Genomic DNA, 12,386 nt, shown 5'->3' on the forward strand with positions numbered 1-12,386 from the left:
TTGACATATGTACAGCTGTTCTTATACTTCTTATACTCTAATATTACTAATTGATTTGATTCCGCAAAAATCTCCAATGTATCTCCCTGATCGTTCCGGTTCCCTAGTCCGAATGGTCCAACTGCAGATGATGTTTTGCTGGCCCTAACTTTGGCGTTGAACTCACCTATGACAATTGTTAGATCTTGCTTTTTCAATCTTTTCATGACTTGATTAATGCTATGGTTAAGTTCTTCTACCTCTTCTTCTATTCCTTCTGTTGTAGGTGCATACACTTGAATTATATTGATGTCGATTGGTCTTGCTTTTAGTTGTATGAGCATCACTCTTGTTGAGATTGGGGTGAAGTTGTCAACAGATTTTGCCACTTTTTTTGTCAATATAATGCCGACACCTAATTCATGTTTGGCCGTTATCTGTTCCAGAATAGTAAACGCGGTGTTCCCGGATATTTGCGGTTCCTGAACCTGGCCAACGCAGTTCGCTTATTTCCAGAATATTTAATTTCACGTGTGCAATTTCTTGTATTGCATTATGGATTTTACCTTCCTGTGCCAGGGTTTTCACGTTCCATGTGCCTATTATGATGTCTTTTTTACATTTTAATCTTTTTGTTCTACTCGTAACTGCTCCTCCCGGAGATCCGATTGAGGTGCTTACTCCGGGATTGAATTTCGCTGCAAGCATAGTCATTTGATTCTACTAGGACTTAGTCAATCTGGATCTTTAATGAGGTATCTTGTCCCAATCTTTCTTTCTCGTTGACCGCTTCCACGGTTCTTCCGCCTTTGAAGCCAGTTTCCCAACTCCAGGACAAAGGGGTGCCCCACTGTGTACTAGCTCCTCCACCCGAAGCTGTTGGCCAGTAAACGGTTGATTGCTTATACTGGATTGGTATGTAGTTCAATAGAGCTCTTCGGAACAGCGGTAGATATAGTAAAGATAGTGATGATGATATCCAACCTCCGACTGGAAGACGGCACTTAAAAAAGTGCCGTCTAGCATTCCCAAAAATCCCTTCTAAGAATTATATAAGTAGATATAATATTCGTTATTTCTCGTCTATCTTTGTCGCCTAACTTTTTAAAATTATTAGGTAACTTAGTAAGTCTGTGTGTAGTTTCTCTAATAAATTATTATCCCTTCTGAGATGGGTTGACCTAACTTATGCAGCAAATTCTAGTTAAGGTCTGACTTATCTTTTGTAAAGTTTCAAAAATAAGTATATAGATATCTTATGGAAAGCTTATGACATAAGATATAAAGCAGAATTAGCTTTACCAATGTTTTTAGCTGTTTGAGACCAGCGTTATGTTGGGTTAACCAAACTCCAAGATCATTAACTTCATGCCTCGATTTCAGTGGATTTCCATTCAGAATAGGTTATTATATCCATTTTTTTAATACAATTTAGCCACAATATGGTTTCAATAAGCTTTCAACCCTTGAATCTTTAATTCCAGTTGACAATATCAACCTGGGTGGACTACAGCAAGAAATAATTTGTAACGAAGATAGGATGCCATTCAAATACCTGCCGGCTTCGACAGTACTTCACCGCAGTTCACATAGACACTTTTATAAACTAAATTACTCGCTACCAGATTAAATTACTAGCCTATTGCAAACTAGTTTTTAATTTTTTTCCCATATACAGGATAATACATGCCTATTTTCAATATTTTATAATTATTTCAGGGACTTAGCTAGTAGAAACTGCCAACTAACCTCAACCCTCAACTTAAAATTGGGTGACTATGGTCTGGGTCCGTTCAAATACCCCTCAGACTATTACCAAGGCCAACCAGCTGTTCCTGTCCGTTGGTGTGCTCCTGAATCTCTCGTCTGTACGCACACCACCATTCAACCGAAAAGACTTACTCCCGAAGCCAATGTTTGGTCGTTGGCTGTGACAATGTGGGAGATATGCGAGTGTGGCGAACAACCTTACTGGTCACTCACGGACGATGAAGTGATTTCCCAAGTTTTGGGAGCTACCGCCGTGAGATTGGAAAGGCCTACGTGTTTGGTGCTCTATACGGACTATATGTAAGTATTCTCTTTTTTAATCCTGGGTTTTGTTTTATAATATTTGGTAGGCGTAGAAAAGGGATTTTAAAATAATATATTTCGTCTTCCAAACATGGTCTCTCCCATCGATTTGGTTTTTCAAAGAATAGATCCTTTAATATACGCCGATGTATACGTCGTCTCATTCTGGTGTATTAAGGGACAGTCTTATAGGTTCGATTTATTTACAATATTTATTTACTACTCCACAATTGCTTTATTATGTGGTACAAAATACTGCTTAAGACTAATCATAAAACCAAAATGCGCTCTTTTTATACGCATATAAAGTACTAGTGATTTTGCCCGTCACCATGCCACGGGGGATCCAATCAATTGCATCTAAAATACTAATGTCTAGAGCCTTACCCACTACTTTGAGCCGCGTAATGTAAGTTGCCTATTATGAATTTGAATCTGGGAAATTACTGACAGACTTACGCATGACCTCTTAGTCTTTAGTGACGTGACAACTTAGTGTTTTCTTGGCTTGTTTATTACAGTTACATACTACACTGATAAAGGCTATAGCGGGATAAGATGGTCAAAAGTGCCCCCGCGCCGGTCAGCAACGCGACTTGTGTTTTCAATAGAGCATATAAAAACATGACTTCATACAAATTTTTAGCTTCCCAGAGGCCACAGAATCTCTTCAGTCTAAAAAAAAGCTTTTTTCGACTTTATTTTTTTTTCTGGACGCAATTTTACTTTTAAAAATCTGAAAAAATTCACGAAGATGTATTTTTTGAAAACAAAATAGCCTGATTTTTTTCAAATATTTATATTGAAAATTAAGCCTAGAAAAAAATCATTGAAATTTTCAATAATTTCTTAGGTTATGTTAATAATTTTTGGCTAACTTTTAAATAGTAATTTTTTATGTATTTTTTTTTCGTTATTTTGAATGGCCAAGGTAGAATTTTTAATTTCTGAGCGGAAGGCATCGAAAAATAAAAAAAAAACCGTTTGTTTACTCATTTTTTTGCACATATCCTCAAAACTCAGTTGGTAATTGAACAGTTTTCAACATTTTATCTTCCACATTATCAAATTCTATTGTAAAAGTCCCCATTTAACTCTTTTATAAAGATAAAATTCGAAAATACCACGTTTTTATCCTTTTCGCACTTTTTTTTACCTTACCTCAAAATCAGATAGTTAGATCTATGCTTTTCCATCCATTTTCTTAGGGACTATGAATCTTCATTGCTAAAATAATAATTTTTAACTAACAAATTCTCAGTTTACGAAAAAATCGTGTTTTTCTAATATTTTCCCACTTTATTGGCTCATAATCTTAAAATCTAGTAGCTAAATATCAAATTTCCGCGTATTTTTAATCGCACCCTTCAATTTTGTTATACCACTTGTCTTTTTTTCTTAGATAGTCAAAACTCGAAAAAAACCATTAGCTTTAAGATTGGCCCTTCTTCAACAATTGTTTTTATCGCTTTTAATCGCATATCACTTTTTGTGCGCAAGCCTTAGCTGATAATGCATTTTGCTTACATATAGTCTAGTGCCAAATGTTTATCAAAATAAATAAGTTACTATAATAGATAATGATAGAGCACGCCTATGGGGTATATCATCCATTTGTCCTAAAATCCGTTGCGGATACTCCTTTAAGATACCTGCATATATGTACATTCCTTATGACACCTGGTAAAAATATTGGCAGGTTTCATTTATTTGACATATGTATTTTAAAAGAATATAGGTATATATCTTAGAGTACAAATATACATTATTAAAAACAAGTTAAGATACGAAAGTGAACTCCCTCTTCTTTATTGAATTTATTTTTAGAACCTTTTAAAGTCATAAGGAGACACACAGAGAATGATCTATTTATTAACCACCCTGTGTCCTAAAATAAGTTAATTAAAACTATAACCTGCAATATATAAAAGTTCTGGGAATTTTGTGCAGAATCCAAAAATTTTATAATATAACCAATGTTTCATTTAAAATAAGAAAGTTGGTATCATAGTAACTAATATATAACATCAGTCAACATCCTTTACATAAAATAACAAATTTTTATTGGAAAAAATGCGCAAAAAGTATATAGTTCAGTGCATGATGATGACGACCTTTAATTTTGATCTGCTATTATTTACTATTAATTTTAGAGTTTCATTTGAGATCGATTTCTCAGTCTCAGGACAACAGAGTGCTATTCCACTTGCCAATATTCTTCTAGCCGAAGCAGTTGACTGCCACGCTATGTGGAATGAGGTATTTTTGTTGTATGCTTTTATTCTTTAAAATTTCTTTACTACTGTTATTTTTTTTATCTGTATTACTCTTTTTAATCTGACATATTCTTATAGCTCTTTTTCTAGATGTGTTATTTAGTATGCACATTAACACTCAACATTTTTGACGTCTAGTAAAAACTGGTGTGTTGCAGAACACAGCTACGAGTGATACAAAGTCCAAAATTAGATAACTGTAAGCGATATTTTGAAATTTTTATTATAATCTAGAAAACATATTTTTAAATTTACATTTTATTTATACCCATTCGTCTTTTTTTACGAGGGCTTGTTAGTTGTTAGCACAAGATAATTGAGGGCAACAGTCTGGGTAAGGCTTGGACAGATCTTCAGGTAATATCTGACATCCAGGTCTATTTACCAGGTCAGATACGCAGCTAAAATAAAAAATAAAATTCAATTAGTATATACAATTTTACTATTCTATCTACTCTATTCCATCTATTCTACTAGTACTAATATGGTGATTCTAACTGAACGTCTCTGAGGAATTTTAGACTTGAGGTTATTTGGTCCAAGTTATTGAGTATGTCTTTTAGATTACTTTTAAGGCAATAAAATAGTCTTTTTGCTGAATATTGATGACATTCGGTGAGAATATGGTTAACTGTTAGATGTGATTGACAGGTCTCACAAGTGGGTCGGTTGCTGGATGACATCAGGTATACGTGTGTTAATCTTGTATGTCCTATTCGAAGTCTTCGTGTTATAATAGCGTCTCGTCTGGACATACCGGCAGAGATCAAATCAAGGGGGCTATCGACTAACTGTTGGATTTTATGTAATGCTGAGTTATTGGTGTCCCAGTGTTGTTGCCATCGGATTCTTGCTCGTTTCTTAATGTGAGACTTTAAATCTTTACTAATTTGTATATTAACCGTATTATCAGATGATGTTGAGTCAAGTTTTGCATGGCTGCCTGCAAGTTCGTTGCCTGTAATACCAATATGGGATGGTAGCCAGATTAATGTAACTTGCATTATTCAAATCATGAATGTGTTGCTTGTGTGAGTCTATTTCAAATAGGTAAAAGAAATAAATTAGACTTACTCACAATCAATTTAATTTTACTACCCAAAAACGACCGGTTTCGCTTTCTAAAATTTGCAAAGCATCTTTAGGTAAAACGGTACAAAGTAAACTAAATGCTGAAATTATAAAAAGCCCATATTAGATTTGAATCATTAAGATTTTAAGAGTCTCCAACTTTCTGTGCTTCTTCGTCCTCCTAGATGTGAATTTATCATGTTACACTTTTGTTGCCATGCTGCATTTTTCTTCTGCCATATCATTTTTCGTACTTTAGCTTGAGCCTCCTTGTAGATTATTTTATCCGTTATATTCTTTGTATTTAAGAATTTTTGATATTGGTGTCTTTTCTTCTTTATTTCTTGTTCTATTTCTTCGTCAAACCAATATGGACGTTTTCTTTGATTCTGGATTTGGTATCCAATGGCTTCTGTTGCTGCCTCCTGGAGACACCTTTTTATGTGAGTGTAATGTTCTTCATTATTATTAAATTCTTTATTTTCCAACTTTTGGTTTAATCTATTTCTGTATAATTCTCTCACGCTTTCTTGTTCTAAGCTGATTAGGTTATACCTTTTCTTTATTTCTTTCTCTCTTTCATTTCCTTCTTTTTCTTCTTTAGGTTTATTTACTCCAAATGTGAGCTTAGCTTTTAATAAGTGATGATCGCTTCCACAGGTAGCTCCTCTCAATACTCTTACATCTTGTACAATCATATTTGTCTTTTGTCGTATGATTGTGTAGTCTATGATTGATTTTAACCATTATCATTTACGTAGTCTTCTCCGAATTGACCTATAACTGCGTTATGGGTTTTTTCCCCAGTTTTGCTGTTTAAGTCTCCCAAGATGATAATTTCTCGAGATGTGCAACTTGTGCACTTTGGCAACCTCTAAATTCAATTTCTCAAAAAAATCGTTTTTAATGTTTACTGGTGCGTCATCATTTACTGCATATACACCCAAGATTGTGCATTTGTATTCTCTAATCGTAAGGTTCATTTTTATCATTCTCTCGTTTATGGCCTCCCAAGTAGTTATGTATTTCGTTAGCTTCTTACGTATTAATATGGCAACACCTTGTTGAGCTCTTTTCTCCTTTGGTACCCCGCTGTAGAAGTGATCATATTTTCCGAAGTTTTCTGATTCTTGGCCTTTTCGTTTGGTTCGGTGATTACTGTGATGTCCAATTTCAATTGTGAGTATAATACAGGGATGAATCTGCTAGCAGCTTTATCAGTAGTACAATTTCTTGATGATATTCGTGAAACCTTCTCTGAAGCAGTCAAGAATGTGGAATGGAGATAAACAACCAGCTATGAACTTCTGTCGTTGTAAGAAAACAATACGTGGGCTTAGCGAAACAACCAGAAATTATGAGTGTAATAGACTCGAAAGTGGGTTTTTCGTGAAAAAGAAGTGAACGGAAAGGTACTTACGAAAGCTAGATTGGTAGCTCGCGGTTTCCAACGGAGTACTATTAGTGAAAATGTGTATGCACCAGTAGTAATAATGACTACAATTAGAGTATTACTGTTGTGTATGTAGAATTACGTAGAAGAGTTACGTCCTACAAATATTTAGGGGTTTGCTTCACTGATACTAATGACCAGACAAGAGAAATCAAAAGGCGAATAGAGATAGCGAGACAATCGTTTGTCAAAATGAAAAAGTTCCTATGCAGCCGGGACATAAATATAAACTTAAGAACGAGAATGTTAAGGTGCTATGTTTTCTCCGTTCTGCTGTACGGCATGGAAACCTGGACACTGAAAAAGATAAACATCAAAAACATTGAGGCATTCGAGATGTGGTGTTACAGGAGAATGTGGAAAATACCATGGACAGAAAGAGTAACAAATCAAGATGTTCTGCTGAAGACGGGGAAGGAATGCGAAGTCATAAAAACCATACAAACGAAAAAACTGGAATATCTGGGCCACATAATGAGAGGAGAAAATTACTCTCTGCTTAGACTCATAATCCAAGGAAAAATCTCGGGAAAGAGAAATGTGGGACGTAGGAGGATTTCCTGGTTGCGAAATTTAAGGGAGTGGTATGGGTGCAGTTCAATACGGTTGTTCAGAGCTGCATCCAACAAAGTAAAGATTGCTGTGATGGTAGCGAACCTCCGATAGGAGACGGTATTGCAAGAAGAAGAATGTAGAATATGATCTTTTTGTAAAACAGCTAGATATTCTAGGAAATAGTTCCATAAAAGAAAGTCCGCTTTCCTTTATGGAACATTGAAAGAACCAGTATATATGTATCAACCAGAAGAGCTTAAAGGATATGACAAAAATTTCATTTTTAAGTTAAGTAAATCATTGTATGGTTTAAAAGAAGCTCCTAAATGTTGGAATATACTTTTTCATGACAGTCTTACTGATCTTAATTTTCGACTATTGAGGAAGGATCCTTGTTTGTATTTTAAGGATTTTAGATTTTTACTTGTGTATGTTGATGATCTGATAATATTTGAAGACACTATTATGTTAAAGCAGCAGAGTTGCTCCAGTAAAAATGGTCGGGTTCCGATACCCGTATAACCAAACAATGTTTTAATTTGTTTTTTTTTGTGGAGCCAAGTGTACAGTCCTTTGTGTGTTTTTTTCATTGTTTAAAAAAGAAAAGAAAAAATAGACCCAGCAATTTTCTGCTTACCACACGATCTCTCGTAGTAGGATACTTAATATTTGACTAGAGCTCCGAAGATGGCTTTGTAAGTCGAAAACGCTCAGCTAGGAATTAAAAATCATTGACACACTTTAAAAATACTTCCCTATTCCAACTTTTGTAAAATGAGATGTTTGTGACATTTTTACTACACAAGTTCACCAATTAATATCGCTTTTTATTATAGAACTAACAATTCTGCGTGTTATAATCACAGGACTTTACAAACACAACCTGTTAATCTTAACTAAAATTATTCACAATCTGCAAGACACGTTCTGCCGCTTGGAAATTTTAATCATTTCTAAGAAAGTTGAGGGCTTATAAGTTGACCCTCTCATTTTTGTAAATTGTAAATATTTTGTAAATGTACGGATTACGTACTGATTGTTTGTTGATTAAAATGACTGCAAAATTTAAGATTATAATTATTGAAATAAATTGGTAGGTTTAAAAATTTAACGTAAAACCCAAACATTTTCAGAACAATGCTAAATATTTTATTTTAGTAAATCTCCGCCACTGTTTTATGATTTTATATTGGATTTTATCTCACGCGCAATAAAATTTGTGCTATCAATCATTTTCAAATGTTACTATAGATACTTTTTGTTATTGATCGCCTTTGGTCCGTTAACTTCAATATGGTTTATGCTTTTTTATTATTGTTTCCATGAAAATAAAAGTTGGGTATGTTAAATATTTAAAATTAAAAATAATTCAATATATCTTACCCTGTTTGCTCTATATATCTGTTTTCCGAACATTTTACTTCACTACATCCTCCTTTTAATTGCTTCTTCTCACCCAATTTCATGGAACCTATACCTTCAGTGGATGAGTAGCAATCACCAAGATGTTCTGAAAAACAGATAAATATGTTCATTTATAGATTGAAGTTTGTTTTTATCTTACAATTTGTAAACAAGTCAAGCCGTCTTAAAAACCAAACGACGGTTACATTTACGTTTATTTGTATTATTAAAATCTACGTTTACAATATCAGTATCGTATACCAATATACCTGGCTCTCACTCAGGAGGCTCAGTCTTAGATTATGAGTCTGAATTTGGTACATATGGGAATCAACTGAGAATATGATATATATGTAATTAACTGTAGATTTGTTGATCGTACACATACACATATGGACTATATCACGCTCAATCAGCAAATCACCAGAAAGTTGCCTTATCATATTATGAAATTTGCACTGCGTCTACTACAGGATATGCATGACACAAGGACAAAAATCTTTCCTAATCGATGCCCCAGAGAGCTGGCTGGTAGAATATAGAACACTTTCAACTTTCGTCCCAACTCGTGGGGATAAAATGGACAAAGATGATCCCGAAGAGGACTCAGTGACTCATCTGAATCTATAAATAAAAAGCAGAGAGAACGGGCAGATAGTTGACCTCGTCAGCACAGTGTTGTGTGCATGAACTTGCTAACAAAATAAACTACTAACAAACTTGATACTGTACTAAAGGTGAAGGTAATTAGGTTCTTTGGTATTTGTTTGTAAAATCAATAATTTAGAAGATACTGCCACTTTTTTAACTGTCAACATAAAATAATACATTTATACAGATATCAAGTTTATTATTCAACTAGGCAAATTGTTGTTGTGTTCTCTATCTTGATAGTGATTTGACTGTTATTGTGAACTAAAGTTTTGTTTGAATTAATTAAATTGAAAATGAAAAATTTACAGTTTTTCATTCCTGAAATGACAGAATAACAATTTAAATTTAAATTCACCAATAAACCGAATTTTAGAAGCTGCTAAGGCATTTCGACAGACATTTGATTTTTCAAAATATACACCATGCATTGTAGAAACGATGTAGAGAAGAGTCTGTAGGAAGGGTCTGCAGGAAGGGGGAGGTCACTTTAAACATTATTTAAATTAAACTAATATCTTTTCTGTTCCTAATTGAAAGCTAATAATAAATTTAATATTTGTAAAAATGTAATATTGCATTTAAAAAAAGTGGTTGTATCTTATAACTTAAACATTTTACAGACAAATACCAACAAACATAAAATTTGAATAATAGGTAGTTTATTCTATTAATGTTCCGGTTTTATTCCAATATTATACTACAAAAAACCAGGAGCCAAAAAAATGCGAAAAATGCGAAGATTACCGTACTATAAGTCTCATGAGTCATCTCCTAAAATTGTCCCTAAAGATAATTCATAAGAGAATCTTACAAGCTGTGTGAAAGTCAAATTTCCCCCAACCAGTTCGGGTTCACAAATACTGTTGGTACTAGAGAGGCTTTGTTCTCAATACAAGTCTTATTCCAGAGATGCAGAGACGTCAACTGCGACTTATACGCATGTCTGGTTAATTACGAGAAAGCGTTTGATCGAGTACATCACGCCAAGATGATGCAAATACTAAAATAAACAGGAATTAACAACCAAGATCTGAAAATAATTAGAAATCTTTATGAAATCAGACAGCAAATCTCAGAGTTGAAGGTGAACACAATGACTATGTGAAAATCATGCGTGGAGCGAGGCAAGGCTGTATTTTGTCTCCTCTAATCTTCAATCTGTACTCTGAAAGAATATTTATCGAAGCTTTGCACGAAACTGAAAAGTTATTCTACTAAATGGTTACCGGCTAAACAACATCAGATATGCACATGACACCATAGTATTTGCGGACAACTTAGAAGATCTACAAGTTCTTATGAACAAAATCACGTATTACAGTCAACAATATGGACTCAATATAAACGTTAAGAAGACAAAGCTTATAATAATTAGCAAGAAAAGAATAACAGAAGATCAACTCTACGTCTACCAATCCCCTGTAGAAAGAGTGACGCACTACAACTACCTCGGCACCATAATAAATGAAGAGTGGACCAACAACCAGGAGATTAGAGCGGAAAAGTTAGATTCACCTTCAATCGGATGGGGGCCTTCTTCAAGAGTCACATCCTGTTTGTTGATACAAAAGTAAGAATGCTACGACGCTACGTCTTCTCTCTCCTTTTTTATGGTGTTGAATCGTGGACCTTGAACGAAGATATGTGCAGAAAACTGGGAGCATCTGAGATGTGGCTATATCGGAGAATGCTTAAGATCCCGTGGACTGACCGAGTCACAAATGAGGACTCAGAAGAATGAATAAGAACCGAGAGGTACTGACCACCATCAAATCTCGAAAGTTACAGTTCTTCGGACATATAATGCGAAATGAATCCAGATGAAGGCTCACCTTCAAGCCATCCTGCAAGGAAAAATATTTGGAAAACGAGTTCCAGGAAGAAGAAGAGCATCTTGGTTAAAGAACCTCAGAATCTGGTTCAATACATCTGTGCAGCTTTTCCGTGCTGCTGCAGATAAGATAAAGATTGCCATAATGGCTTATTCGGCTTATTTTCATCCCTAAAAATCGTGGTCTAATTTATGACCAATCTTTTTGTGATACCCTGTATAATTCTAACTTGAATGGCTAGATTAAATTTAAAATTCTTAATGTACCACCATCTTCGAACTCAGGTTCGGGTTTTTAAGTCTTTCTAAATCCATTTAGCATTTACCTACATAAAAGTATGAAGCATTTGTCTTTGTGGTATAATCACAATTACCGTCAAAAATAACGAAGGTATTTTAAGACGAAGCGATGGGAACAATAAAAAACGATAAAAACATTCCATTTACACCTTATCCCCACAAAAACCATGGAATGGAGTAGAAAAGGAAAAACATCTGGTAGCCTTAGGAATTAAAAGAATTAAAAAAAAAATGGTAAAAGTTCATTATGGTATATTTAGCAAGGAGTAAAAATTATATCTTTCAATAAGCTTACCTGTTCCACGATCAGAAGGCATTAATGTTACCCAAGCTTCTACATTAAGCAATGTAACTGCCACAATCAGAAAAACAAAGTAAGTCTTCATCTTATAAATGTTGACGTGGTCTTTTCTCAGAATTTACTTTAATACAGCTGCTGTTTCAGATATCATTGGAAGTTCCTTTTATAGTTTTTTTAATTAAGATTATATCACTTAATTACCATATTAATAACGTTGTTGTATGCTGTCACCTGCTTTACCTTTATTTTAAAAATATTGATGATCTATCATAAGCTCGCCACATTAAATGTACCCCACTTAGTTTAATATAGTAATAATTTATATTTAATCGGTATAATATTTCCCACATATTTTTCCATATATTTTTATTAATATGACAACTAAAGAATATTTATGTTTTTTTTTAATTTTTTTAACCTGAATTATCACTTTAACGTAGTACCTAAAAAAAACAAGTCTGAATAATTAATACAATTTATATTTCTAAC

The 12,386-nt window shown here is 34.0% G+C and overlaps 2 protein-coding genes across 3 annotated transcripts in view; one reads left to right on the plus strand and one right to left on the minus strand.

Moving 5' to 3' along the window:
• The window catches only part of LOC140432800 (uncharacterized), a 214,381-nt gene that overhangs the window by 58,141 nt on the left and 143,854 nt on the right, over window positions 1-12,386 (plus strand). For both annotated transcript variants that reach the window (XM_072520913.1, XM_072520914.1), the window contains exon 8: window positions 1,699-2,049. In XM_072520913.1, coding sequence (XP_072377014.1) covers window positions 1,699-2,049 — 351 coding nt within the window. The remainder of the gene's footprint in view (window positions 1-1,698; window positions 2,050-12,386) is intronic.
• Window positions 4,534-12,104, minus strand: LOC140441878 (la1-like protein 13). Its single transcript, XM_072532838.1, has 3 exons — window positions 11,892-12,104; window positions 8,791-8,917; window positions 4,534-4,729 (listed from the first exon to the last, which is right to left on the minus strand). The coding sequence occupies exons 1-3, from the start codon at window positions 11,980-11,982 to the stop codon at window positions 4,624-4,626; spliced, it is 324 nt and encodes a 107-aa protein (XP_072388939.1). The 5' UTR covers window positions 11,983-12,104; the 3' UTR covers window positions 4,534-4,623.

The sequence above is a fragment of the Diabrotica undecimpunctata genome, chromosome 1 (assembly GCF_040954645.1).
Source record: "Diabrotica undecimpunctata isolate CICGRU chromosome 1, icDiaUnde3, whole genome shotgun sequence".
In the NCBI taxonomy this organism is placed as follows: Eukaryota; Metazoa; Arthropoda; class Insecta; order Coleoptera; family Chrysomelidae; genus Diabrotica; species Diabrotica undecimpunctata.